Source organism: Mus caroli, unplaced genomic scaffold (genome assembly GCF_978045245.1).
Source record: "Mus caroli unplaced genomic scaffold, Mus_caroli_1 scaffold_7, whole genome shotgun sequence".
Classification (NCBI taxonomy): Eukaryota; Metazoa; Chordata; class Mammalia; order Rodentia; family Muridae; genus Mus; species Mus caroli.
In genome coordinates, this window is record NW_028227262.1 from 17,903,185 (window position 1) to 17,930,567 (window position 27,383).

Genomic DNA, 27,383 nt, shown 5'->3' on the forward strand with positions numbered 1-27,383 from the left:
AAACTAAGCCAACCAATAAATTCACAAGTAAATTGATAATTCTTTCAAACAAAGAAACAAAGGACTAAAGACATAACTGAAACTTTGTATTCAGTTTCTGACACTGCATAAGCCAAATGTAGTGGCATATGTCTATAATTCCCACAGTTGGGAGTTGAGGCCTCGAGGATCAGAAATTCAGAGCCATTCATGGCTACATAGCAAGTTTGAGGACAGTCTAGAATACATGAGACAGTGTCTCAAAGAAAAAGGAAGCAGAAAAAGAAAGATAAGTGGTGAGTGAACATTTGTAAAAGCATTCAACATCCTTAGCCATTAGAAAAATACAAATTAAAACTGCTCTGGGATGCTATGTCACTCAATCAATGCTATCAAGAAAATAAATAGCACCATGATCCAAGGATGTAGGAAAGGGTCATTATACACTGCAGTGAGAACTATATTAGTGCATCCCCTATGAAATCCCATGAGGAAATTCTTATAAGAGTGATGACAGAATGATGATATGACGCAGCTGGATTATTACTGGGTGTATATCTGAGAGACTCTTAAGTCAGCAGATACAGAGGTATTTTCCCATCCATGCTTATTTTTGTACTATTCACAACAGCAAAGTAATGGATCAAACCTAAACATTCATCAAGACACAAATGGACAAAGAATATGCAGTACATATAAACAATGGAATTTTATTCATCACTAAAAAATCATGACATGTGGAAAAAGGAATGCAGCAGGAAATTGCTACATTAAATGAAACAAGGCAAACTCAGAAAGACAAGTGCTATGTGTTTTCTCTCACATGCTGACTATAGATTTAGGGACTCTGTGTGTGTGTGTGTGTGTGTGTGTGTGTGTGTGTGTAAAGTAGATTGAAAAAGAGGAGGAATGAGTCTAAGTAGTGTTTGGAGTCAGAAAGAGGGAGGAAGGGAGGAAAGGAGGGAGGGAGGGAGAGAAATAAAGCAAGGAGGGGAGAGAGAGAGAAAGAACTGATACTTTGTAATACTAAGAATAAGGCCAGAAAGAGAGAAGCAAGGAGACTTATGAAGGCAATAGTGGAAGAGTTCTCAAATAAGTAAAGAATGATGATATATTTGTATTAAAATGTGATATTAATCTATTACCTGGTATGTTAATATATATTATAGATAGATAGATAGATAGATAGATAGATAGATAGATAGATAGATAGATAGATGATAGATGTTGCAGATAGCCCTGGAGTTAATTGTATTCTATGTTAATTCTGTTCTCCTATGAGGGGCTGTGAAGGAGGAATGAGTCAACACTCAGGTGATTTCCTGTAAATGTCCTTCCCACCTTAATTTATAAATAAAGGCTATAGCCAGTGATTGGGCAGAGAAAGAGGGGAAGGTGGAGCTGAAGGTTTTAGGAGACAAAAAGAGAGAGAGGAGGAGAAGAAGGTAAGTGAAGCAGAAACACCTGGCCTGGAGAAACCACAAGATATAAGGGGTCCCTTATAAGGGGAAGATGATAGTGTAGTGGTAGATCTGCTCAATCTAGGTGCACAGCATGTATTCCTATTGATTGAGTTGTGTTTTTACTAGATATTTTCCTTATTTACATTTCAAATGTTATCCCCTTTCCTAGTTTCCCCTCTAAAAATCCCCTATTACCTCCCCCTCCCCGTGCTCCCCAACCTATCCACTCCCATTCCCAGACCTAGCCTTCCCCTATACCAGGGCATAGAACCTTCACAGGACTTAGGGCCTCTCCTCCCATTGATGACCAACTAGGCCATCCTCTGCTACATATACAGCTAAAACCACAAGTTCCACCATGTGTTTTCTTTGATTGGTGGTTTAGTTCCAAGGAGCTCTGGGGGTACTGGTTAGTTCATATTGATGTTCCTCCTATGAGGCTTCAGACCCCTTCAGCTCCTTGGGTACTTTCTCTAGCTCCTTCACTGGGGACCTTGTGCTCTGTCCAATGGATGGTTGTGAGCACCCACTTCTGTATTTGCCAGGCACTGGCAGAGGCACTCAGGAGACAGCTATATCAGGCTCCTGTCAGCAGGCACTTGTTGACATCTGCCATAATGTCTGGGATTGGTGGTTGTTTATGGGATGGATCCCAAAGTGGAAAAGTCTCTGGATGGTCGTTACTTCAGTCTCTGCTCCGAACTTTGTCTCTGTATTTCCTTCCATGGGTATTTTGTTCATCCTTCTAAGAAAGATTCTGAGCTTCTGGGTTAATATCCACTTGAGTTGTGTTTTAACTGCCCGAGTTTATTTGGGTTGGAGATTTACCACAACAGATGTTAGATAGATAGATAGATAGATAGATAGATAGATAGATAGATAGATAGATAGATAGATAGATGATAAATAGATGATAGAGAGAGAGATGATAAATAGATGATAGATAGATAGATAGATAGATAGATAGATAGATAGATAGATAGATAGATAGATAGATAGATCAATGCTTAATATTGACAATCAACTTTACAAGATCTGAAATCACCAGAGAACTATGGGTCATTGCACACATCTTTAATCCCAGTACTCAGGAGGCAGAAGCAGGCAAATCTTTGAATTTGAGAGCAGCCTGTCTACAGAATAAGTTTCAGGACAGACAAGGCTACCCAGAAAAATCTTGTCTAAAAAATTAATCACTAAGTAGATGATCCTCCTGGTATATTCATTCATGATTATTTAGCAGAAATTCAGGTAAGAAATTCCACCTCTATGTGGGTAGCATCATGCCATGAACTTTGGTTCCAGTTTGAAAATGACAGAGCTAGCTAAATCTGAGCATTCATTTCTCATTCCCTCCTGACAATTGATGCAATGTGACCACCTGCATCAAGTTTCAACTAATATAAGTTCCTTACCATGACGAACTCTTTCTCAAACTGTGATCCCAAATAAACTTGTTCTTCCTTGTATTTTATTATAGTCATGAGGAAAGTAATTTAGATAGATGATAGACAGGTAGATGATGATAAGTAGAAGATGACAGATAGATGAGAGAGAGAGAGAGAGAGAGAGAGAGAGAGAGAGAGAGAGAGAGAGAGAGAGAGTTTTATGTCAATTTAATACAAGCTAAATTTATCTCAGGGGAGGAAACCTCAATTTTAAAAAATGCTTCCATTAAGACCTAGCTGCAGGCAAGCCTATAGGATACTTTCTTAGTAAGTAATTGATGAGGCAGGGCTCTACCCATTTGGTTGGTGCCATCTCTGGGCTGATGGATCTGGGTTCTATAAGCATGCACATAAAACAAGTCATGTAAAGGAAGCCAGTAAGCAATATGTCTCCATGGTCTCTGCATCAGGTACTGCCTTCACTGCTTTTGATTGTGAACTGTTATATGGAACTGTGAGTGAAATAAACCCTTTCTTCCACAAGGTGCTTTTGGTGTTTTTATTTCAATAGGAACCCTAACTGAGACAGAAAGGCAGACAATAGGCATATAGATATGTAGAAGGTACAAGGTCCTTGTTCACACAGATAAAAACTAGGGAAGCAAAGTTAAACATACAGGCTGATCTCTTCTACAAAAAGAGATGTGCATTTGTCTTCTACCCAGAATGCTGAGATGGATATAGTTCACAATCTCATCATCATCTGGTATCTGTAGGACCAGGCTTAACTGGAATATCCTAGGCAATTATATTTCTTGATCCCAGACTTTTCTCTGATAGATCTTGAGCATCGCTTCTCAGTCCATAAAATCCATCTTTATAAAGGTGTCACTTCTACTTTACAACAGCTTAAGGAACATCTGTGTTATCTTAGGGCCAGAGCTATCCTGAAACCCATGGGCTATTATGATTCCTCAACTATTTTCCCTAGATTCCTATCTAGAGCATTGTTTTTGAGTCAACAGTACCCATCTATATGGAAGAGGCCATATATACTTTGTAAGAGTTTCAGTATAAAGATGTTGTAAGCTCTGTTGTACATACAGGATTGAATTAATAATTATCATCAGGAATTTTCTTCCGAAATTGTGCTGATAGCCTGGGTACCAGACGTTTTCTATGGAGATCTCTGCCCAGACCTGAAGCAAGGGTTCCAGCAAAGGGAAGCCTATTTTCTTCACAACTGGATAGGTTCCTAATGTATAAATGGTAACATTATGTGTCATTTTATTTTTGAATCCTTTATAAATTGCTACATTTTCTATGTCATAACTCTTGTACCCAGAAAAAAATATAGAAGTTCAGGTATAAAAAAAAAAATTAATGTCATTAGCTTTTCTTAGTAAGTCAAGAGAAGCCCAGTTCAAGTGCTCTCACTGGCTGTGCAAGTACAGACATTGACTTATTTTCTTGTCTGTTTTTTTGTAATTTTCTGGTTTTGGCTGTGATGGCTTAGCCCTTTGTGAATCTATCTTGAACAGCTTCATTACTTCTTTACCTATGAGAACCCCTTGAAATTGAACCCATAGTCTTCTCCTTGAGCAAAGACTTAATTTTGTTCATGAATGATGACATGGAATCTACCAGACTTGAACTTCTTTAAAACTAAATTTTCAGCTTGTAAATATTAGGCAATATAGACAGTAAAAATATCTAATTCCAAGTACACATGCTGACAGTATTCTACAAGGAAGTCTCTGAAGATCAACTCTTTGAATCCTTTCTTTCAATAAAATCCATGTTTTGAACAACTTCCTCAGTAAGAGGCCTCTTTGTTTCCATTCCTGGACATATCTAGTCAAGTGGCTCATTCTATAAGTGCATAGTCTTTGTTTTTCTTTTTTTTTTTTTGTCTTTTTTAAAAGATATTTTCTTTATTTACATTTCAAATGATATCCCCTTTCCTGGTTTTCCCTCCAAAAATTCCCTATTCCCCCCAACCCCCGCCGTTCACCAACCCACCTGTTTCCCCTTCGTGGTCCTGGAATTCCCCTACACTGGGGCATCAAGCCTTCACCGGATCAAGGGCCTGTCCTCCTACTGATGACCAACAAGGCCATCCTCTGTTACATATGAGGCTGGAGCCATGGGTCCCTCTTTGGTTGGTGATTTAGTCCCGGGGAGCTCTGGGAGTACTGGTTGGTTCACATTGTTGTTCCTCCTATGGGGTTGCAAACTCCTTCAGCTCCTTGGGTCATTTTTCTAGCTCCTCTATTGGGGATCTATGCTCAGTCCAGTGGTTGTCTGTGAGCATCCACCTCTATTTTTGTCAGGCACTGACAGAACCTCTCAGAAGACAGCTACATCAGGCTCCTGTCAGCAAGCACTTGTTGACTTCCACAATAGTATCTGGGTTTATCACTCCTGGGCATATATCCAGAAGATGTTCCAACATGTAATAAGGACACATGCATTGGGTTCAAAAGGATGAATTTTTTTCTCACCAAAGCTGTGTGGCTATATCTGCTATTGAGTACCAAATACACCAGAAGAAGAAAAAAAAAAAACACACTGAGTTCAAATATGGAATCATTTTCCAGGGAAATCAACCAATGACATGGTTGCTGATTAAGTGTAAATTGGACCAAATCTACTGGAGAAAAGGTAGCACTTTATCCTTGCTGGAATGGATACATGATGCTTCTGCCAAAACTACCTTCCATGAACTCACAAATGCCTTGTAAACCATCATAGTATTGCTTTTGACTGAAGAATTTATTTTATAATGAAAAGAAGGAAAGAAGGAAGGAAGGAAGGAAGGAAGGAAGGAAGGAAGGAAGGAAGGAAGGAAGGAAGGAAGGAAATGGTATGTCTAGTCTATAGTATCATACTCATATAATTCAATGGCTTTACCATATCTCCCTCTATCCTGGAATGGCTAGCTGGCTTGATAGAACATCTGGCATTGAAAAAAATAGTTACAGTACAAATTGGTTTGAAATAGCCTTGAGGGCTAAAGAAGAATGATAAATTTTTCTTGTGCTGAGACTTCCCCTAAGTATGAAGCAAAAAAATCACTCTAGAGTACTATATCTTTCCCTGGTTCTACCTTAACCACAGCTTTATAATTCACTCTTTACCTTTCTCTGTTTTCTATTAAAATTATGTCTTTTCTTTTTTTTTATAAACAGTTAAATGAAAATATTTTGTTCCTAGTATTAAACTTTATTTACATGTGCTTACTTTATGTATTTTAGTGTCTCTTTTTTTGTGTGTATAAAATATGCTGACTCTAAAATAAACATAAAAGTTACTAAAGAGAAACTACAAATTAACATGAAGTCTACAACCTCAGAAGGCAACAGTCAAAATGGATACTCAGTCCGATATAGTAGTTCATGCAAATAACCCCATAGCTCAAAAGGCTGAAGCAGGAAGAATGTTTTGATTTCAAGGCCATCATATGCTGTAGCAAGATCCTGTGACAACATAAACATGTATCACACATTCACTCATTCTGCTTGAGAATGGAAAACAAATACTAAAATGCAAACACTATATCCCTTATTTGCAACACTGACTGTAAGAACCAAGACATGTAGAACAGATGAGTTCAACTTTTATACATATGGTTTGGTTATGAGTGATGGAGAACGAGAAGACACACAAATCATAATTTAAACCAATTCTATTTAGAGGACCCAAGATGAGTCTGGAAAGAGAGAGAAAGAAAGAGAAAAGAGCCTTTGTAACATGAAAATTATGCGTAAGACATACAAACAGCTAGTATAAAATGTGCAACCACATTCAATTCTGATAGTGCCACATGCATATAAGCAAATATAAAGGAAAATTAACATAAAAGGTTTGACATTAACAGGGGTTTAACATGAGATGAATGAAGTCAAATCATGAAGAAATACAAATAAACTCATAATTTACAAGCTTATTCCATGTTGATCCCAATTACCAAGCATAATATACTAAAAATACTGAAGTATATATAAATAAATTAGCTATTTGACTGATACATAAAATTAGAGGGATGAATGATCTACAATAGGCTAAAAATGTAGCTAGCTTAGATTTTTTTCATATAAGCACATATTATAATAATCATTACTTATTATTATGGTACAATTGTAGCAGTTGTTTGAAAATTTTAAGACAATAAAGGTACTCTTGCCAGGAAAGCAGGTAACCAAACTTCAAATCTTTATCACTCCCTTCTCTTCTGCTCCAAATCCAATCCCCCAGTTTCATCTCCAGCTCTGTAACAGACCACCTACTTTGTCCTTCCCTTCCTGTCTACCTCCACCTCCAGTGGATCAACAGACCATTTCCTCTAAACTCCCTTCTACTTGCACATTCCAATATTCCAACTACTAACTCCAGAAGGCATTCCTGGGAACCTGCCAACTGCCTAAGACCAAGTCAAGTAGGCTAGTTAAGCACTTACTATAGTTTCAAATCTTCACTCTCCCTCCTCTCCTCCATATCCAGTCCTTGTGCTGTAGCAGACTGCCTACTATGGCCTCTTCTCACTCTCTGCCCCAATCTGAGGACTAAGCAAATATTGGTGCAATAGTCTGCTTTGTTTCCACTTGCAGACCCCTGAACCTCTCTCTACCTGTCTCTAAGTGTCAGCCTCTATTACCTATAAACACATTGTACCAGGATCCCCCAGTGGTCATACCTAGCAGAATCTCAGAATTTCCTACTAGACAACACACAACCACCACATTCTCTTAAGAACAAGAGAGGGCAGCAGAAACCAATGTACAAAACATCCACTCAACAAAGACCAGATATAAACACATAGGGAGGGAAACAAAAGCATGAGAGGCAGAGGGAGGGAGGAACCTGGATGGGAGAGGGGAGAGGGAGGAGAAAAAGGGGAACATGATCAAGTATTGGGATGGGGACAGGAGAGAAGCCCCGAGGGCCAGCAGAATGAATGGAAATAGGCAAGCTCAAGGGTGGGGGATGAGGTGGAAGAACCCTCTAGAACATACTAGAGACCTGGGAGGTGAGGGACTTTCAGGACTCAAAGACAAGGACCTTAGATGAAATGCCAAACAGTGGAGAGAGGGAACTTGTAGGGTTCACATCTAGTAGAAAGACAGGGCATCGAGTGGATGGATGGGGTTGCCATCCCACAGTCAAAAACTATCACCCAGAAATGTTTCGATCTAAAAGAACTGCAGGGACAAAAATGGAGAAGATACTAAGGAAAGAGATCCAGTGACTGGCCCAACTTGGAATCCATCTCAAATGGGGGGTCCAAGGCCTGGAAGAAGCTAAGGAGGAGGGTGACTCCATAGGATAACCAGCAGTCTCAGCTAACTCGGACCCCTGAGATCTCACAGACACTGAGCAACCAACCAGGCAGCACATACTAGCTGATCCAATGCCCCAGACACATACACACACAGCAGAGGACTGCATAGTCTGGCCTCAGCAAGAGAAGGCTTGAGAGACTTGAGGCCCCAGGGAGTGGGAGGACTATCAGGGGGTGAGGAAGATGTGAGACATCACATCCATTACATCACTGGGGACAGGGGGAGGTGGAATGGGATGAGGAACTGTAGAAGAGCTGACTGGAGGATGGATAATGACTGGACTGTAAAAATATAAAATGAATAAGAAAAGAAACGAGAAGAGAAGAGAAGAGAAGAGAAGAGAAGAGAAGAGAAGAGAAGAGAAGAGAAGAGAAGAGAAGAGAAGAGAAGAGAAGAGAAGAGAAGAGAAGAGAAGAAAGAAAAAAGAAAAAGAACACAAGCAGTTTGGAACAGGTAGTTGTCATGGTGCTTGTGAATGTATAGTGTCCCTTCAAAGGAGAGCTGAGCATTTCAGGAATGAGATCAAATAATAGCTGCAGATGAAAATAATATATAATTTGAAGAATCTATCATAATCTAGCCCGGTCATGAAAATTAGTCCATCACAGTGATACCTGAAATCGAGTGCTCTGTCTGCAAACATGTTCAATACTAAAGAAATTTGCATTATCTCAGCAACGGGAGAACACATAGTAGGGCTATTGGGGGATGGATGCTATGGACTGATCAACTGTTTTGCTCTAAATGAGAAGCAAAGGATCTCCTCCATCCTTATCAGTTATCTCCAGAATGTGTATGTTTGGCTCAATGGTCCTGCGTAGCATTATATTAGTCTTATACCCAGAAACCTATCATCCAGTAGTTGCATTCACTTGTAGTAACAAAACAGTCCCCAAGAACTTGAATGTGCATTTTGGTATCATCATCTTAGCTTTTATTTCCTCACAGTAGTCAATTTTCCTCACCCACTGTTTTTCTGGCTGAAGTGGAAAATTTACAAAATAGCTCATTGACCCTGTTAGAACGCTTTGTAATTTCCTCATTGGTCAGCCTTAAACTGCCAACCTGAACCCTTGAAGCTACAGGGAGATACTTTGTTTAAACTCTTTTTTTTTTTTTTTTTTTTTCTTTTTTTTTTAATATTTTTATTACATATTTTCCTCAATTACATTTCCAATACTATCCCAAAAGTCCCCCATAGCGCCCCCCACTTCCCTACCCACCCATTCCCATTCTTTTGGCCCTGGCATTCACCTATATTGGGGCATATAAAGTTTGCAAGTCCAATGGGCCTCTCTTTCCATTGATGGCCAACTAGGCCATCTTTCGATACATATGCAGCTAGAGACAAGAGCTCCAGGGTTCTGGTTAGTACATCATGTTGTTCCAACAATAGGGTTGCAGATCCCTTTAGCTCCTTGGGTACTTTCTCTAGCTTCTCCATTGGGAGCCCTGTGATACATCCAATAGCTGACTGTGAACATCCACTCCTGTGTTTGCTAGGCCCCGGCATCGTCTCACAAGAGACAGCTATATTTGGGTCCTTTCCACGTGAAGGTTGGCTTTCTATTATTTATTTTGTTATTGAAGATCAGCTTTAGTCCATGGTGATCTGATAGGATGCATGGGACAATTTCAATATTTTTGAAGACCAAAATGTGGACACTGTGCCCCTTCTTAGAATTAAGTTATCTAGAGAGGGCATATTGAGCCAAGAGCCAGGGCAAAACTGCAAGACTATTTCAAAACCAAAACCAAATGAGGCTGGAAAGACGGCATACTTGTTAAGATCACTTCCTACTCTTTCAAAGGACCCAGGTTCAGTTTCCAGCACCAGCACCCACATGGCAGTTCACAAATTATACACATAAAATAAAAATAAATGAGTCTTCTTAAATTAAAACATAAAACTTTCTAATGTTTGCATTCTTAAGGTTTGTTTATTCTATCAATTTTAGATGCATATCTCATGAGTGATCAGTAATGATTACTAAGCTAATTAATACATAAAACCTTTGCATTTTGACAGTCCAAACTGGCTTGTTCTTTTAATAATTTTACTATTTTTTCAGATGTTTATGCAATATATTCTGATCATATTCACTCTTGAATTCTTCAAATTATTACTCCCTATCCTTCTCCCACTTATCTTTTCAATATGTTAACCCATAAACTCCAACTGGGGCTGGCCATATAACTCTTGCTGTGTAAAAAGTAAGAGTCTGGAGTTGTTCCCATATGAAATGAATCTGGGCCATAGCCCTCCACCGAAGGCACAGGGGATATTGCAGAAAGAGTAAAACAATTATAAGAGCCATAAGTGGTATGAATGAATGTTTATTATTTAGAAGAAAACAGTGAAAGTGTTTTCTAGACAAAAATACACCAGCCACACATATGAACTCACAGTGATTATGACAGCATGCACAAGACTCATATGAGCTCAATCCAGACAAAAATCCCAAAATGGAGGGGGACATGAAGATAAACATAGTCCCACCCCTAAATTGGGAGCTATTGACTGTTGATAGCTACTAATAGTGAGAAAACTTGTTTTCTTTACGAATGTAACCCTTGGTAGGTCAACCATGATCCAGGGGTTTTCCACACACTCAAGAGTATTTAGGCAGCACAAATTAGACTCAGTGGACTTTTTAAGGAAAGAAAGAAAGAAAGAAAGAAAGAAAGAAAGAAAGAAAGAAAGAAAGAAAGAAAGAAAGAAAAGAAAAGAAAAGAAAAGAAAAGAAAAGAAAAGAAAAGAAAAGAAAAGAAAAGAAAAGAAAAGAAAAGAAAAGAAAAGAAAAGAAGAAAATAAATTGGAATTCAGGTGGATAGAGAGATCAGGGTGGGTCTAGGGAGTTGTGGGAGGTGTGTGAATGGGTTCAAAATACATTTTATGGAATTAATAAACATTGTTAGAAGAGTACATACTGGTATGGTGAAATTTATCTTCCTTTTGCTGCTAGATTTAATGAAGCTTTAGATATTTAAGTGAGCTTTGGTAGTGAGGAAGGTAAAGCTGATATTGAAATATGGGATTCTATATCTTATTTCCCAAACCTAAAACAATACTTAGAGACATTATTAATTTTTATAGCTGCATTGATGATATTTGGAATGTAGAAAACAGCTCATATGTAGTGTGAGTGATTTTATTAATTTGAAGATCATCAAGCATTCGTGATAGCAAAACCACCATCATGAAAATTGACACTTTGGACACCTTATAATGTTTCATGAGAAAATGTTACATGAAAAAGATACATCTACGGTAATCAATAATGGTATTATCATGGCTTGTTTACCTTATTATATTTCATATCATAAATTATGTGACCAATAAATGTGACTTTACCAGTACTATGGCACATTAGGAAACATAAACTCAGCTATGAAGCTCGTATCTATAATTTCACCACTTGAGATGAGGCAAAAGGATTTCCATGATTTTGAAGCTAGTCTGGGTTATCTAGTGACCAGCATTGGCTATAGAGAGATTCTTTACTTTGAGATTTATCTTATACACATCTGTACTGGCTAGTTTTGTGTCAACTTGACACAGCTGGACTTATCACAGAGAAAGGAGCTTTAGTTGAGGAAATGCCTCCATGAGATACAACTGTAAGGCATTTTCTCAATTAGTGATCAAGGGGGAAAGGCCCCTTGTGGGTGGGACCATCTCTGGGCTGGTAGTCTTGGTTCTATAAGAGAGCAGGTTGAGCAAGCCAGGGGAGGCAAGCCAGTAAAGAACATCCCTCCATGGCCTCTGTATCAGCTCCTGCTCCCTGACCTGTCTGAGTTCCAGTCCTGACTTCCTTTGGTGATGAACAGCAGCATGGAAGTGTAAGCCGAATAAACCCTTTCCTCCCCAACTTGCTTCTTGGTCATGATGTTTGTGCAGGAATAGAAACCCTGACTAAGACAAATTGGTACCAGGAGTGAGGTTTTCCTGTGACAACCTGACCATGTTTTGGGGAGGACTGTGGAAGGACTTTGGAACTTTGGGCTTGAAGATCCATTCGTTGTTAAGAGCTCTGTCAGATGTTGTGTAGGAGCTTAGAAGATAATGTTGAGAACAGTGCAGAAGATGGAGGTCTGGCTTGTGAAATTTCAGAAGGAAAATTAAAAGACTCTTTTCAGGGCCATTGCTGTTTTGATTGTGAAGATTCTGTAGTTCTGGTTAGCTGGGGCTGAAGAATCAGCTGTGGTTAACAAGATACCAGAACTGCTAAAGCAAAAACTTTGCATTACTGGGACTATTGATGCTGGTTAGCTGGAGCTAAGAAATTAGCGGTGATTAAGAAGATACCAGCATCGTTGAGGTGACATCTTCTGGAAAGTGTTTTCTGAAAGCACAAAGAGGCTGTGTTCCAGAAATAGACAAGGTTGTACTCCTGCTGCAGCAGAACTTGGTAATGTGTAAGGGTCACCCAGGCGGTACTGGTTTTGAAGGCATGAAGGGGTCACACAGAGCAGCTGAGGCTCGGCACTGTGAGAGGCCATGGAAGGCCATTGGTGAAGGTGCAGCCTCAGTTGCAATTGATGGCCCAGGACTGAAGGGGTCATGCAGTGTTTTGGAGATGCCAGTACCATGAGATGACCACCAAGAGCAGCAGCAGCAGTGGAATACAAGCATCTGGAGCCTAGAGGACAGCGCGTGTGCTACAAAGGGCATGGCTAGAGAAGTGACCCAAGCCCTTGGAGGAGCCCAGAAGATAGTGAGTTGAATCCCAGACATTGGACGGTTGGAGATTGATTTTTGCTTTTGATTGTGACTGTGCCCTGATATTTTCCCTCTTGAAGGAAGAAACTATTTTAGTGGAGCCCACAGTTAAGAGACTTTTAATTGTAAAAAGACTTTGGATTTTTAAAAGAGATGGATATTTTAAAGAGATTGAAAATTTAAGAATATGTAAAGACTGTGGGATGTTTAAAGTTATTTAGACCTTGGGGATGAATAAGAATGTAAGGGTTGAGGCTTACTAGTGATGTGTTTGTGTGTCAAGTTGACAAGGGGTCAATTGTACTGGCTAGTTTTGTGTCAACTTGACACAGCTGGACTTATCACAGAGAAAGGAGCTTTAGTTGAGGAAATGCCTCCATGAGATACAACTGTAAGGCATTTTCTCAATTAGTGATCAAGGGGGAAAGGCCCCTTGTGGGTGGGACCATCTCTGGGCTGGTAGTCTTGGTTCTATAAGAGAGCAGGTTGAGCAAGCCAGGGGAGGCAAGCCAGTAAAGAACATCCCTCCATGGCCTCTGTATCAGCTCCTGCTCCCTGACCTGTCTGAGTTCCAGTCCTGACTTCCTTTGGTGATGAACAGCAGCATGGAAGTGTAAGCCGAATAAACCCTTTCCTCCCCAACTTGCTTCTTGGTCATGATGTTTGTGCAGGAATAGAAACCCTGACTAAGACAACATCAAAATGGCCAAAATCAATAAAACAGGTAACAGCTCATGCTGGAAAGGATGTGCAGTAAAGGAAACACTTATTAATTGCTGATAGGAGTAGAAACTTGGAGCCATTTTGGAAATTATTGTGGTGGTTCCTCAGGAATATGAGAACCAATCTACCTCAAGATTCTGCTATACCACACTTGGGCATCTACCCAAAGGTTATTTTATCCTGCCACAGAGACAATGTTCTACCATGTTCAGTGATGCTATATTCATAAGAGCCAGCAATTGGAAACAACCTAGATAATTCTCAACAGAAGAATGGATGTAGAAAATTATGCATTTGTGGGGATCGGGTGTGGTGGCAGTCACAAAGGCGCCAGGGACTGCAGCTAAGTCATATGACTTGCACCTGACATCCTCATATAAACCACAAACATCGTGAGAGCTGTGCAGGTGTACCAGGTTACTGGCGAAGCCATTTTGGTGGAGATATGCCCCTGCTGCCCTGATTAGCTGAAGCTGCGTACCTGGTGAGGTGATGTGGCCTGCTGTGAGTGGATGGGAACTGATAGTATATAAGAGTGAGAGGCCCAGGGCTCGGGGTCTTTCGCCTACACAGTCAATGCACAGCCCAATAAACGTGTGCAGAAGGATCCTATTGTGGTGTCTTTCTTGCTGGTGAGTCAGGCGTCCCACATGCATTTACACACTGGAGTATTAAATTAAAACATAAAAGAAATTTGATGGTAAGTGGATGGAACTAGGAAAATGTCCTCCTGAGTGAAGTAACTTAGACTCAGAAACATAAATATTATCAGTGCATTGCTCAGCCATCATCAGAGAAGCTTTCTCTTGCAGCCGATGGAAATGAACACAGAGACCCACAGCCAGACATGCTGCAAAGAGTGAGAGATCTTATAACACTCAGTCTTAAATATGATATCTCTGCATATGTTATGACTTCCAGTTTGGTGTTTTTGTGGAACCCCTAAGAGTATGAAGGAGTGGGTCTATTATGTATGTCTTCTCTACAAATCTTTTCCTTTTGTTTGTTTTGTGTTATCCGGATGTATTAGATTTACCTAATGTATTTTATTATTCTTTACAAATCTGTTTGTTCTTTTATAAGAGACATAAATGGAGTAGATCTGGATGGAAGGGTAGATAGGAATAAACTTGGAGGAGGGGAGAGAGGGAAACCAAAATCAGGATATATTGTGGTGAGAAAAACCACAATTTTTTTAAATTTTTAAAAAAATTTAAAAATTAATCTTTATCTCATAGATAAGAGTATTAAACATATTCACTTGCTAGTATTCTAAAACTGTGCTCCAATTGATTCATTATATATTCTTTGGTATAATTCTATTACAATTAAAATAGTTTGTTAAATCCTGGTAGAGTATTGTTTCATGTTAAAGGTAGGTTTTTTTTCCCTCTTGAGGTCAACTGTGATTAATTTTAGTAAGGGGTTCAAAGTTCAAACTATTGAGAGATTCATATAGACTTAATTGTTTTTTTAAGCATATGATGATATTCCTTAGCCTTCTTAATTTAATCTTAATAAGAGATGGGAACCATGAGTGTAAGGTCTATCTAAGAGGAGTGTGCGTTACATTCCACACCCCTGTTCTTCTAGACATGTTTTTATGGGGGCACTGGAAGAGAAAAACTTCCAAGATGCCTAAATAGATCATATAGTCTTTACTATGAAGAGGATATTCCAAGTGGAGTAATGAGAAGTAGTCACAATCCACAATTTATACAAATTTTTAAAGGTTATCACCACAACTCTGATGTATACAGAAAGACATCTGTAGACATCTGCAGCAAGCAGATGTTGTTTACAGAAGTAAAAGATAGTGGTTCAGTGACCAGGCAGTTCTCATAACCATTAGGTCAGGGACATATTGTATAGGTATTTATCGAGAGATTCGTTCACACTAGGAGTTTACAGTGAGTTTGTGGCTTATCTAAGTGACCATAGACCAGTTTACACAAGATAATTTTAGCACTTAAAAGTATTCTTAGGAATTTTTCACAAGTAAGCATAATTACAGTTCAGGAGTCCACTACATTGTGAGTGTGATCATTATGTGGCTGTCACTTAGAGTTCTTGACCTGACTTCCAGTTATGACAATGCTGATCCATGTTAGATGTATCAATAATATCTTCCTTTTAAATACCAAATAGTATTGTATGGATACTATTTGTCCATGAACTTATTAATGATATCTGGGAGGTTTCCTGGTTTGAGAATTATGATACACACCAAAACCACCCAAATATCAATATATTTGTAGACATATTCTTTTGCACTCAGTGGATAACTCAGGGTTGTGATGCCTGAGTCACATGTTTAGCTTTTAAGAAATGCCTTCCTCACTGTCTGCACTGTTTCTTGGGAAGTATATTGCAATAGTCACATAAATGAGACACAGGTGAAATCCCCATGGTTCAGCGGCTTGTTGATACTTGCCAGTGCTGGAGTATTGTTCTTGTTTGCATTCATTCATTCATTCAAGTTAATCAAGCAGATGTCCAATGCTCTCCTAGCACAGTGCAAGTTTGTCTTTCCAATGACTAATAATAGCAACAAGTAACTTTTCCTATGCTTATGTGATGTTCATATCTGTCTGTGACGAAGAAAAGTCACCAGTGAAATGTTTAAACCATTCATTTAATAGAGATATTTTCCATTTATTGCATTTTCATAATTCCTTTATATTCCATATATAAATTTTTCATGATATGTATGTTTGTAAGAATATTTTTGTTCAACCTGTGGCTTGTCTTTCCATTTTTATTACAGTGTGTTTTAAAAATAGAATTTTAAATTTTAATAAAGTACAATGGATCATTTTTTTCTTTTTCACTTTTTTATTTTGTGTTTATGTTTTATTCACTTTATATCCTGATCACAGACTCCTCCCTCCTTTTTTTCCAGCCCCACCTTTACCAATCCCTTCTGCCATTGTTCCAATAGATCATTTTCTTTTAAAGAGGGAAAGAAAGAAGATAGAAGGAAAGCATTGCATCATCTAATTGATATTCTGTATAACACACACACACACAAAATAAATAGCTCAAAAAAAATTGGCAACCTGGCCCCATCCAAGCACCACATGGTCTGGACAATTATAGCAAGCCTGAGATGACCCCCAGCCACCCAGGTTGCCACTAAGATAAGCAAGTAAGGGGGAGAGAGATGGAGAAAGATAAGCAGAACAGTGTGTTCGCTGTGAACAGAAGCAGAACTGGAGATTTCACAGTAATGAGAAACAGCCTGATATGAGTAGCCAGTGATGTTATCTGAGGCCATGGGTAAGTCCTGGGACTGTGCTGCCACCAAGGACCATGTATGGGTCTCTGGCCCTGCAGCATTTGAGGTCTGCTACGCCCAACGACCATGTGGATATCCCTTGTCTGAGCCATGTTGATGTCTGAGGACTGTAAAGATCTGCTCCCCCCCGCCACTGGCTAGAGCAAGAGCATCACACACACACACACACACACACGCACACACACACACACACGCACACGCACACACACACAAACACACACCCCTCATTTAGCTGGCACAATACAATTGGTCCTGGTGGCATGGGCACAGGTGAACTAGCCCTGTCATTTGTCTGCCATGTGGTGGTGTGAGTGAGCGAAAGATGTCCTACCCCCACTTTCCTATTTCCACCTGCAGCAGGCAGGAAAGCTGGTCCAGTCTCTCACAGGCTGAGCACTCACCTGGGCAGCTCAAAAGATCTCTCCCTGGTAACAGGGTCACAAAGAGCAGGTCCTGAGGGCATGAGAATAGGAAAGCTGGCCCTGCTCCTCTATGAATTGCTGTAGCACAAAAAGGGGCTAGTCCTGCAGGTCCAAAGCTGCAGGATCTTAATTACACAGAGCAACAGCAGACTGTCTGAGAGGAGTCTCAGTGAAGATCCAGTATTAATATTGTAGCAGAAGCCAGATGCCTCCAACAAGACCAATGTCTCATTGCAATGAACATTTTCAAGTAAAGATGCCTGAACAAAAGGGTATATTGTGTGACACACTATGGCATACTACAAGTTCCACTCATTATTCTTGTTTTTGTTTTGTGTTTTGTTTTGTTTTGTTGTTGTTGTTAAATTTTGGTGGTGGTGGTAGTGGTGGTGGTAGTGGTGGTTTGATTTAGTTTGGTTTTGGGTTTTGGTGGCTTTGAGGGGAGGGTGTTGAAAGTGCAGAGGGTGGGGATAGGGAAATGAGTGGAATGGGGTTCATGATGTGAAATTCACAAAGAATAAATAAAAAGTTTTTTTTTTTTTATGGAGAGTTAAATTATAAGGAGCATTAACCTGTTAAACTTCCTTAAAAGGTCTGTTTCTCAATGTGGAGCCAAAATTTAGATTCCTTAATAATAAGAAGTGTCATTGTCTACTATGATGGAAGCCCTCCACAAATTTCAGCTGCTCCCAATTTTCTAATTGCTAGGAAATTCTTGAGAGTTGGCTTGCCTAATATCACACAGGACACCCAACTAAATTTAGTTTAGTTGATCTTTTGCTACACTCTAAGTTCTAAAATATTCTTCTAAAAAATGTTCATTGTTTATCTAGAATTCAAATTTAACTGAGTGCCCTACATTTTTATTTATTCAATCTAGTAGCTGTACTGAGGTTATTAGTATGATTTCTGAAGCCCAAATTTGTAAAACTTAGCATCAGATAAACAGCTTGAGACCATGGAAAGTAATTTGGTAAATTTGCATCTTAGCAAATAGTAGATCAACCTAAATTAACTATGTGTAGAAAAGAATGACCTGCGGAGAAGATAAATGGACATACAATACCCAGGCTAAGGAATGTCAAGCACACGGTCTACAGTCTTCATGTATAATTCTCATCTTCATCACAAGACAGACTTCAGCTTAAGGAGGTAAAGACAAGAACAGCGAACCCTAAACAGCCAAGTGTAGAAACCAAACTGCATCAAGTCAGCCAGAAACTAATTGGATACTTCTCTACTTTAAAATGACATACGAAACAGATACTACCTTAATGCTTGTAGCTGTTGGTGAGGCCTTAGTAGGGATTTTAGGAAATGCATTCATTGCACTGGTAACCTTCATGGGCTGGATGAAGAATAGGAAGATTGCCTCTATTGATTTAATCCTCTCAAGTGTGGCCATGTCCAGAATTTGTCTACAGTGTATAATCCTATTAGATTGTATTATATTGGTGCAATATCCAGACACCTACAACAGAGGTAAGGAAATGAGGACCGTTGACTTCTTCTGGACACTTACCAACCATTTAAGTGTCTGGTTTGCCACCTGCCTCAGCATTTTCTATTTCTTCAAGATAGCAAACTTCTTCCACCCTCTTTTCCTCTGGATAAAGTGGAGAATTGACAAGCTAATTCTCAGAACTTTACTGGTATGTGTGATTCTCTCCCTGTGTTTTAGCCTCCCAGTCACTGAAAATCTGAATGATGATTTCAGATGTTGTGTTAAGACAAAGGAGAGAATAAACTCTACTTTGAGATGCAAAGTAAATAAAGCTGGACATGCCTCTGTCAAGGTAAATCTCAACTTGGTCATGCTGTTCCCCTTTTCTGTGTCTCTGGTCTCCTTTCTCCTCTTGATCCTCTCCCTGTGGAGACACACCAGGCAGATGCAACTCAGTGTAACAGGGTACAAAGATCCCAGCACAACAGCTCATGTGAAAGCCATGAAAACAGTAATTTCCTTCCTGGCCCTGTTTGTTGTCTACTGCCTAGCCTTTCTCATAGCCACCTCCAGCTACTTTATGCCAGAGAGTGAATTAGCTGTAATATGGGGTGAGCTGATAGCTCTAATCTATCCTTCAAGCCATTCATTTATCCTGATCCTGGGGAGCAGTAAACTAAAACAGGCATCTGTGAGGGTGCTTGGTAGAGTAAAGACTATGTTAAAGGGAAGAAAATATTAGCATCATAAGCATATCTGAAGAAAAACTATCACTTTCTAAGAGAAAGGAAGACATGATCATTATCCTTCATTTTCACATGAATATTGGTTTCATGCAGTGACATCCTCTTAACAAACTTAAATTGAATCTTGAGAAATCTCATATACAGCAACTTTGCATGTCTCTATCTCTGTTTTTTTCTCTCCTTTTCAATATAAGTTGACATAAAAAATAATTTCCAGAACAAATTATAACAGAAGAAAGGACATTTTCATAATCAGTTCTGAATCACTCCACCAAATGCAAAGCTGCCTGACAAATTCAAAACAATTGTAACAGCATCTCACTGTCGTTTGCATTCTTTGGAAAAGCAGGTGGTTTGTTCTTGGAGCCTGACTTAGTTTTCTTCTTAGACCATTGAATTATGTTCATGATTGGAGAAGAGTCAAGTACCATGTAACAATTTTTATTGTGAAGACAGGTGTTCATCATGTGATTTTGGCTGGCCTGGAACTTGTTATGTAGTCTAGTCTGTCATCAAACACACAAAGATCTGCTTGCCTCACCAGCCAGTTCTAGGATTCAAGGCATGCACCACCACAGCTTGTTCAAGTGACAATTCTTACAAATGTTTTAGAAATAAATAATATACTAGAAATTAACACTGAATGTAAGTGCTGTTTAGGTATAAATTATGATTAAATGTTATAGTTAGAAAATTAGTTCATGAGTTTAGGAAGATAAGTTCCCTGCCCAGCAGTTGTATCATCTGTTGATTTTAAACTAAGATTGTCTGGTGTTTTCCATTTGCGGAGACTCAAGTAGACCGAAGGGAAAGAATGAATTCCTCCATGCTTTGGAACAGGAAGATTGGGTAGCTGGTCACGGGGACTGAGAGATCGAACATGGAGCTCTGGAGAGGCAAAGCCAGAGTTTGTGGGAGAGGCTTTGGCAAGGAGAAAAGTATGGTCTCAGTCTTGGGCTATGCACGGGGCTAGGAACCAGAACTAGACCGCCAATGCCAGGGCTTAGACAGATTACCATGTTTGTTTTGTTTTGTTTTGTTTGTTTGTTTTTTGTTTTTAGTTTTTTTTTAAGTGCACACTACGAATTTGCACAGCTGCTTCTAATGTAGTAATGAGGACAGTTTTCAGTCTTTCTTTATGAGGACTCAGTGAATGGACCACAGAAAGTACAGCTAAATTTCTGGTTCTGTTCCTTGCATGCTCAGTAGATAGTCATTCATACCTTAACTACCTTCTGTGATTAATCACAGAAAACACTATGAAAGACAAATAATAATTAAATAGATGTAGTTACAAACCATAATCACACAACTGAAAGTTGCTTAAATGAGGAATCCTTTCTATACTGAATCAGATCTATACCCAGAAAGTAAAATTAGAAATGATTGCCAAGTTGATTAAGCTTGAAGTCAACTCTTTGGCATGCCTCTGACAGGTCTGAGAGGGTATTTTCTAGAGTTAGATGAAAAGAAAGACTCTTCTCCAGAGTGAGCAACGCCTCTGCTGGCAGCCAGAATAAAGAGATCCGAGTGAACGGTGGTGATGGCTTTACCTACTCATCTTCACTATTTGCTAGTGAGTCACACCACTGCTGCTACTTCTCCTGAAACCCTTTCCTTATGTTGGGACCTAGACATTTTTTACCCATTCTTTCAAAGTTAGACTGAAGAAGAGCATCTTTTCAGATATCCTGCAGGTCTTTGGTGCTAGATTGACACTGCTGAAGCATCTATTTTTATAAAATAAAAAGCTACTGGGTCTTCTTCCTCACAGTGTGCCAGCAGTGTGTGTGGTTGTATGACCCAGTCTTCATCAAATAAATCACACCAATAAATCATCTTTGTACTATATATGCATTCTACCAGTTCTATCTCTCTAACTCTGACTAACACAAGCTGTGGTACCAGAAATGGGGTCACTTCTGGGATAAACCTGTCCATGTGGTTCTTATGTTTTTTGAACTAGTTTGCAGAAGGAATGTGGAAGAATTTGAAACTATGAACTTAAAAGAGCACTCAAATAGTATAAGCATTGCTTAAAGGATCATTTTAGCAGAAGTTTAGAAGATAAAAATGCTGGAAGAAATGAAGACAGTGGAAGTTTGTTTTATAGTACTTCGGAGTGGAACAAGTAGTACTGGGTGGGTTAGAGTCCATTGATACAATAAGCTATCAGGAATCTATTTCTATTCTTTCAGTGTCCTGAGAACTTGGATAATGTTAAAATGGAAGATTATGACTAAGTCTGTTTGTCCTTAGAAATTTCAAGACAGATAGCATTCAGGTTGTGCCATAGTTATTAATAAACATTTCAATCCAGATCTATAATGAAAGAGGGGGGAACATAGAGCAGAAAAATTAACATTGAAATGTGCCAAGAAAATGTGTGTATACAAGTGTAAAGGTTCAGAAAAGGAGAGTACAGGAGACATTTCACTTGATGATAACAAGTCCTGTGATTAAACTCAATGGGAACCTACAATACTCAATTCAGATAGAATGACAAATGGGCCAGGCCCCTCAAGAATACAGGTATGTATCACGACTCCAGACTAAGAAGCAAAACTTGGGGAGGCAATTGATTCATATGGAAGAAACACAAAACAAATAGGAAAAGAAGATAACTATGAAAACAGCTAAGGCCAAATGACTTATTACAGAAATAAGACATATAATTGGCATATCTCTGCCATATTTTAAGATTTTATTTATTCATGTATATATATATATATACATTAAGCATTCTTTCCTCTCTTTACCATTAAATAGAGTCATGTAATAGAATAAATAATATTGGTAGTTAAGAGTTGTAAATCTGTATTGACCAATTGAATTTTTGAAAAATTAATCACTTCTCAAGGGACTTAGCCATTTAGTCTAGTGAAAGAAGATTGTGTTCTTGGCTATACATTGGACAGTTATGCCCTGTTAGGCAGAATTATGACTTTGCTACAGTCTTCACTTGGAAACTAAGTATGGCATCAGATTGGATGGCACCTGGACAACAGGTGAACTTATGATGGATATCTTGATTGTAAATGTGAATGAATATGGAATCAACTAAATGAAATGCCTAGAGGAGGGACTAGAAGGGTAAAATACTAGAAGGATTAACAGAAAAAGTATGGTAGTTGAAATAAGAATGCACCTGTAGATTTATATATGTAAGTGCTTAGGGAGTGGTACTATTTCAAAGGATTAGGAGGTGTGGCCTTTTTGGAGAAAGTGTATCATCGAGAGTGGGCTTTGGGGTTTCAAATGCTCAAGCCAGACCCCGTGACACTCTTCTTCATGCTGCCTATGGAACAAGGTGTAGACTCTCAGCTCCTTCTCCATCACCATATCTGCATGCATGCATGCTTCTCATCATGACAATAATAAACTGATCTTTTGAAACTGCAAGCAAACCTTGATTAAATGGTTTCCATAAAGAGTTATGTGGTCATGGTGTCTCTTCACAGAAATAAAACACTAAGACAGAGGGTTAGGGCATTTCTCAGAATAGGCAGCACTTCCACTGGCAGTCCAAACAGAATGTTTGAAGTAAACTCACTGCTGCATTTACCTACCAGCCTTTGCTGTCTGCTAGGAGGTGTCTACTCTTGCTGACACAATACTTCAATGATATGAAAATCCAGTTTGGTTGTTTTTTTTTGTTTTTTGTTTTGTTTTGTTTTGTTGTTTGCTTGTTTGTTTTTTGTCTTTTGCTTTTGGGGATTTTTGGGGGGGTAGTTTTTTGTTTGTTTGGTTTAGGGAGTTTGCTTGTTTGTTCTTTCCAATATGTATTCAAGACTACGTATTCATCAGGCATACTTCAGGCTTTCCATGACAGATTGAAACTGTGAAGGAGTCCAGAATCACAGAATTAGCAGCTTCTGGGTTCTCAGGCTCTCCAGTGTTCAGACAGAAGCTGTTGGACTGTCCAGTCTACATCATGGAAACCAAAGTAATAAATTGCCTTTGTGCTGTATGTTCTTTTTAGTGGCTCATTCTTCTAGAGAACCCTGAGTGTACTGACCAAAAGTTCAATGTAATAAATGTAAAATGCTCTGGAGAAATAACAACAACAAATGACAACAGACTAAATACAAAGACCTTCCAGGAGAAAATGTTCACGATGCTCTTTTTCCCATGTGTATTTTCTTTAATACTTTTGGCTTTTTTTTTCTTCTGTAAAGTCATCTACTCCCTACCTACTATGCAATGACTTACAAGCACTATGGCTTTCTCTCTTCACCATATTCTTGCTCTAGTCAGCTGCAAAGATTTACAGTTTGCCTGCCCTACAATTCGTCTTTTAATATAATAATATTGCCCTCAAGATTTTTCTGAGTTTTTTCTTAAAATATTTTGTTGACAATACTAAGAAATGTGAGAGATGACCCATTTCCCAAGAACACATTACAACATAGGGAAGATTCCCCTACTTTAATTACAAGAATTTGTATATATTTGAATTCATCCTAAAGCAATTATTGCCTAATAAGGGATAACTGGTTAACTATATAGTCAATTTAATTATTCTATTCTTAATCAGACTTAATTGGCTATGACTGTGGTCTCACTGTCTATTTTGTAATCTACCATGTTTCTATTTCATAAGACAAAATATATAAAGATATCCAACTGTGAAATTAAATTCCAAGATATTCATTTCTGTGAGTATAAGGTAAATTCTACCTCAGATCAGAAATATAGGCAATCATTTAGAATTATATGACTAAGTTTTATAGCCAAATGTATACTGATCAGCATGGTTTTTAATTTTCTTTTTAAGAGTTGTTTTCGAGTAGGGAAGCAGAAAACCGGCTAGACCAGGGGCAAAGTCCCTTCCAGTCGGTGTCAGCACCAGGTCAACTTGGGTGAGGAATCTTCAAACAACCCCTCGGTCCCCAGAGGACTCTCCACACGATCTTAGGATCAGTAGAACACAACATTTATTCCAAACCAATTGTGACAGGCCTGTGACAGCAGGAACAAGGACATGGGAGCCCTGCCTGACCAGAGGCTCAGGTTCCTTCTGATCAGAACTAGTTTACCTTTGTTTCAAACACACTAGACAGTTCCACGGTCCTCAAAGGAAACACCACTTCCAGGCACTGCAACACACCCAGGATCTTAGAATAACAGGATCCCAGGATAACAGGAGCTTGGTCACACCAGGATTTTAGGGCCTCAGAGGAAGCTTGACTGCAAAGAACTCTGACATACCCAGAATCTCAAGTTTACAGGAGCCAACAATCAAAGGATCACAGAGAAAGTTGGACTCTGAGGAGTCCTGAATCAACTGGGATTATAGGAAGGACAGGCTCCAATCAGATATATTGAGGGAAGAAAGAACCTGAGATAATCAGATGGCAGGAAGCAAACAAGCATAAGAACAGAAGCAACATAAACCAAGGTCTCCAACCATAGCAAGTCCTGGATACACCATCATGCCAGAAAAGCAAGACATGGATCTAAAGTCAACATCTCATGATGATGATGGAGGACTTTAAGAAGGAAATACAGGAAAACACAGGTAAACAGCTAGAAGACCTTAAAGAGGAAGCACAAAAATTCCTTAGAGAGTTACAGAAAAACACAACCAAACAGGTGATGGAATTGAACAAAACCATCCAAGACCAAAAAGGGAAGTAAAACAATAAAGAAATCACAAAGGGAGACAACTCTGGAGATAGAAATCCTAGGAAAGAAATCAGAAACTATAGATATGAGCATCAGCAACAGAATAAAAGTTATAGAAGAGAGAATCTCAGGTGCAGAAGAATCCATATAAAACATAGACACAACAATCAAAGAAAATGAAAAATGCAAAAAGATCCTAACTCAAAACATCCAGGAAATCCAGGAAAAATGAGAACAAATCTAAGATTAATAGGTATAGATGAGAAAGATTATTTTCAACTTCATGGGTCAGTAAATATTTTCAATATAATTATAGAAGAAAACCTTTCTAATCTAAACAAAGAGATGACTATGAACATACAATAAGCCCAGAGAACTCCAAATAGACTGGACCAAAAAAGAAATTCTTCCTGACACATAATAACCAGAACATAAAATGCACTAAATAAAGACAGAATATTAAAAGCAGTAAGGGAAAAAGGTTAAGTAATATAGTGACAGGCCTATTAGGATTACACCAGAATTCTCACCAGATACTATGACAGCCAGAAAATCCTGGACAGATGTTAATACAGACCCTAAGAGAACACAAATGCCAACCCAGGCCACTGTACCCATCTAAACTCTCAATTACTATAGAAGGAGAAACCAAAGTATCCTATGACAAAACCAAATTTACATAATAGCTTTCCATGAATCCAGCCCTTCAAAGGATAATAAGAGAAAAACACCAATACAAGGACAGAAACTACGCCCTAGAAAAAGCAAGAAAATAATCCTTCAACAAACCTAAAGTAAGACACCCACAAGAACAGAATCCTAACTCTAACAACAAAAATAAGAGGAAGCAACAATTACTTTTCCTTAATATCTCTTAATATAAATGGACTCAATTCCCCAATAAGAAGACATAGACTAAGAGACTGGCTATATAAACAGGACCCAACTTTTTGCTGCTTCCAGGAAACCCAACTCAGGCATAAAGGCAGACGCTACCTCAGAGTGAAAGGCTGGAAAACAATTTTCCAAGCACATGGTTCAAAGAAACAACCTGGATTACCCATTCTAATATTGAATAAATTCAACTTCTAAACTAAAGTTATCAAAAAAGACAAGGAGGTGGGAATTCACACTCATCAAAGGTAAAATCTTCCAAGATGAACTCTCAATTCTGAATATCTATGCTCCAAATGCAAGGGCAACCACATTCATTACAGAAACTTTAGTAAAGCTCAAACCACACATTGCACCTCACACAATAATAGTGGGTGACTTCAACACCCCACTCTCATCAGAGACAGATCCTGGAAACAAAAACTAAACAGAGACACAGTGAAACTAACAGAAGTAATGAAACAAATGGATTTAATAGATATCTACAGAACATTTTATCCTAAAATAAAATGATATACCTTCTTCTCAGCACCTCATGGTACCTTCTCCAAGATTGAACATATAATTGGTCACAAAACAGGCCTCAACAGATACAAAAATATTGAAATTGTCCCATGCATCCTATCAGATCACCATGGACTAAGTCTGATCTTCAATAACAACATAAATAAGACAAAGCCAACATTCATGTGGAAGGTGAAAACATGCTCCTCAATGATACCTTCATCAAGGAAGAAATAAAGAAAGAGATTAAAGACTTTTTAGAGTTTAATGAAAATGAAGCCACAACATACCCAAAATTATGAGACACAATGAAATCAGTCCTAAGAGGAAAACTCATAGCTCTGAGTGCCTCCAAAGAAACTATGGAGACCATACACTAGCAGTTGACAGTACACCTACTGCAGAGTTCTACCAAACCTTCAAAGAAGACATAATTCCAGTTCTTCTCAAACTAATACACAAAGTAGAAAAAGAAAGTACTTTACCAAATTCATTCTACAAAGCCACAATTACTCTGATATATAAACAACATAAAGACCCAAAAAAGATAGCAAACTTCAGACCAATTTCCCGTATGAATATTGATGCAAAAACACTCAATAAAATTCTCACTAACCAAATCCAAGAACACATCAAAACAATCATCAATGATGATCAAGTAGGCTTCATTTCAGGGATGCAGGGATGGTTTATTATACAAAAATACTTCAACATAATCCACTATATAAACAAACTCACAGACAAAAACCACATGATCATCTCGTCAGATGCTGAGACGGGATTTGACAAAATACAACATCCATTCATGAGAAAAGTCTTGGAAAGATCA

The 27,383-nt window shown here is 38.7% G+C and overlaps 1 protein-coding gene across 1 annotated transcript; it reads left to right on the top strand.

Moving 5' to 3' along the window:
- The first annotated feature begins 18,585 nt into the window (after nt 1-18,585).
- Nucleotides 18,586-19,524, top strand: LOC110295552 (taste receptor type 2 member 7). Its single transcript, XM_021164041.2, has one exon. The coding sequence runs from the start codon at nt 18,586-18,588 to the stop codon at nt 19,522-19,524; it is 939 nt and encodes a 312-aa protein (XP_021019700.1).
- The last annotated feature ends 7,859 nt before the right edge of the window (nt 19,525-27,383 follow it).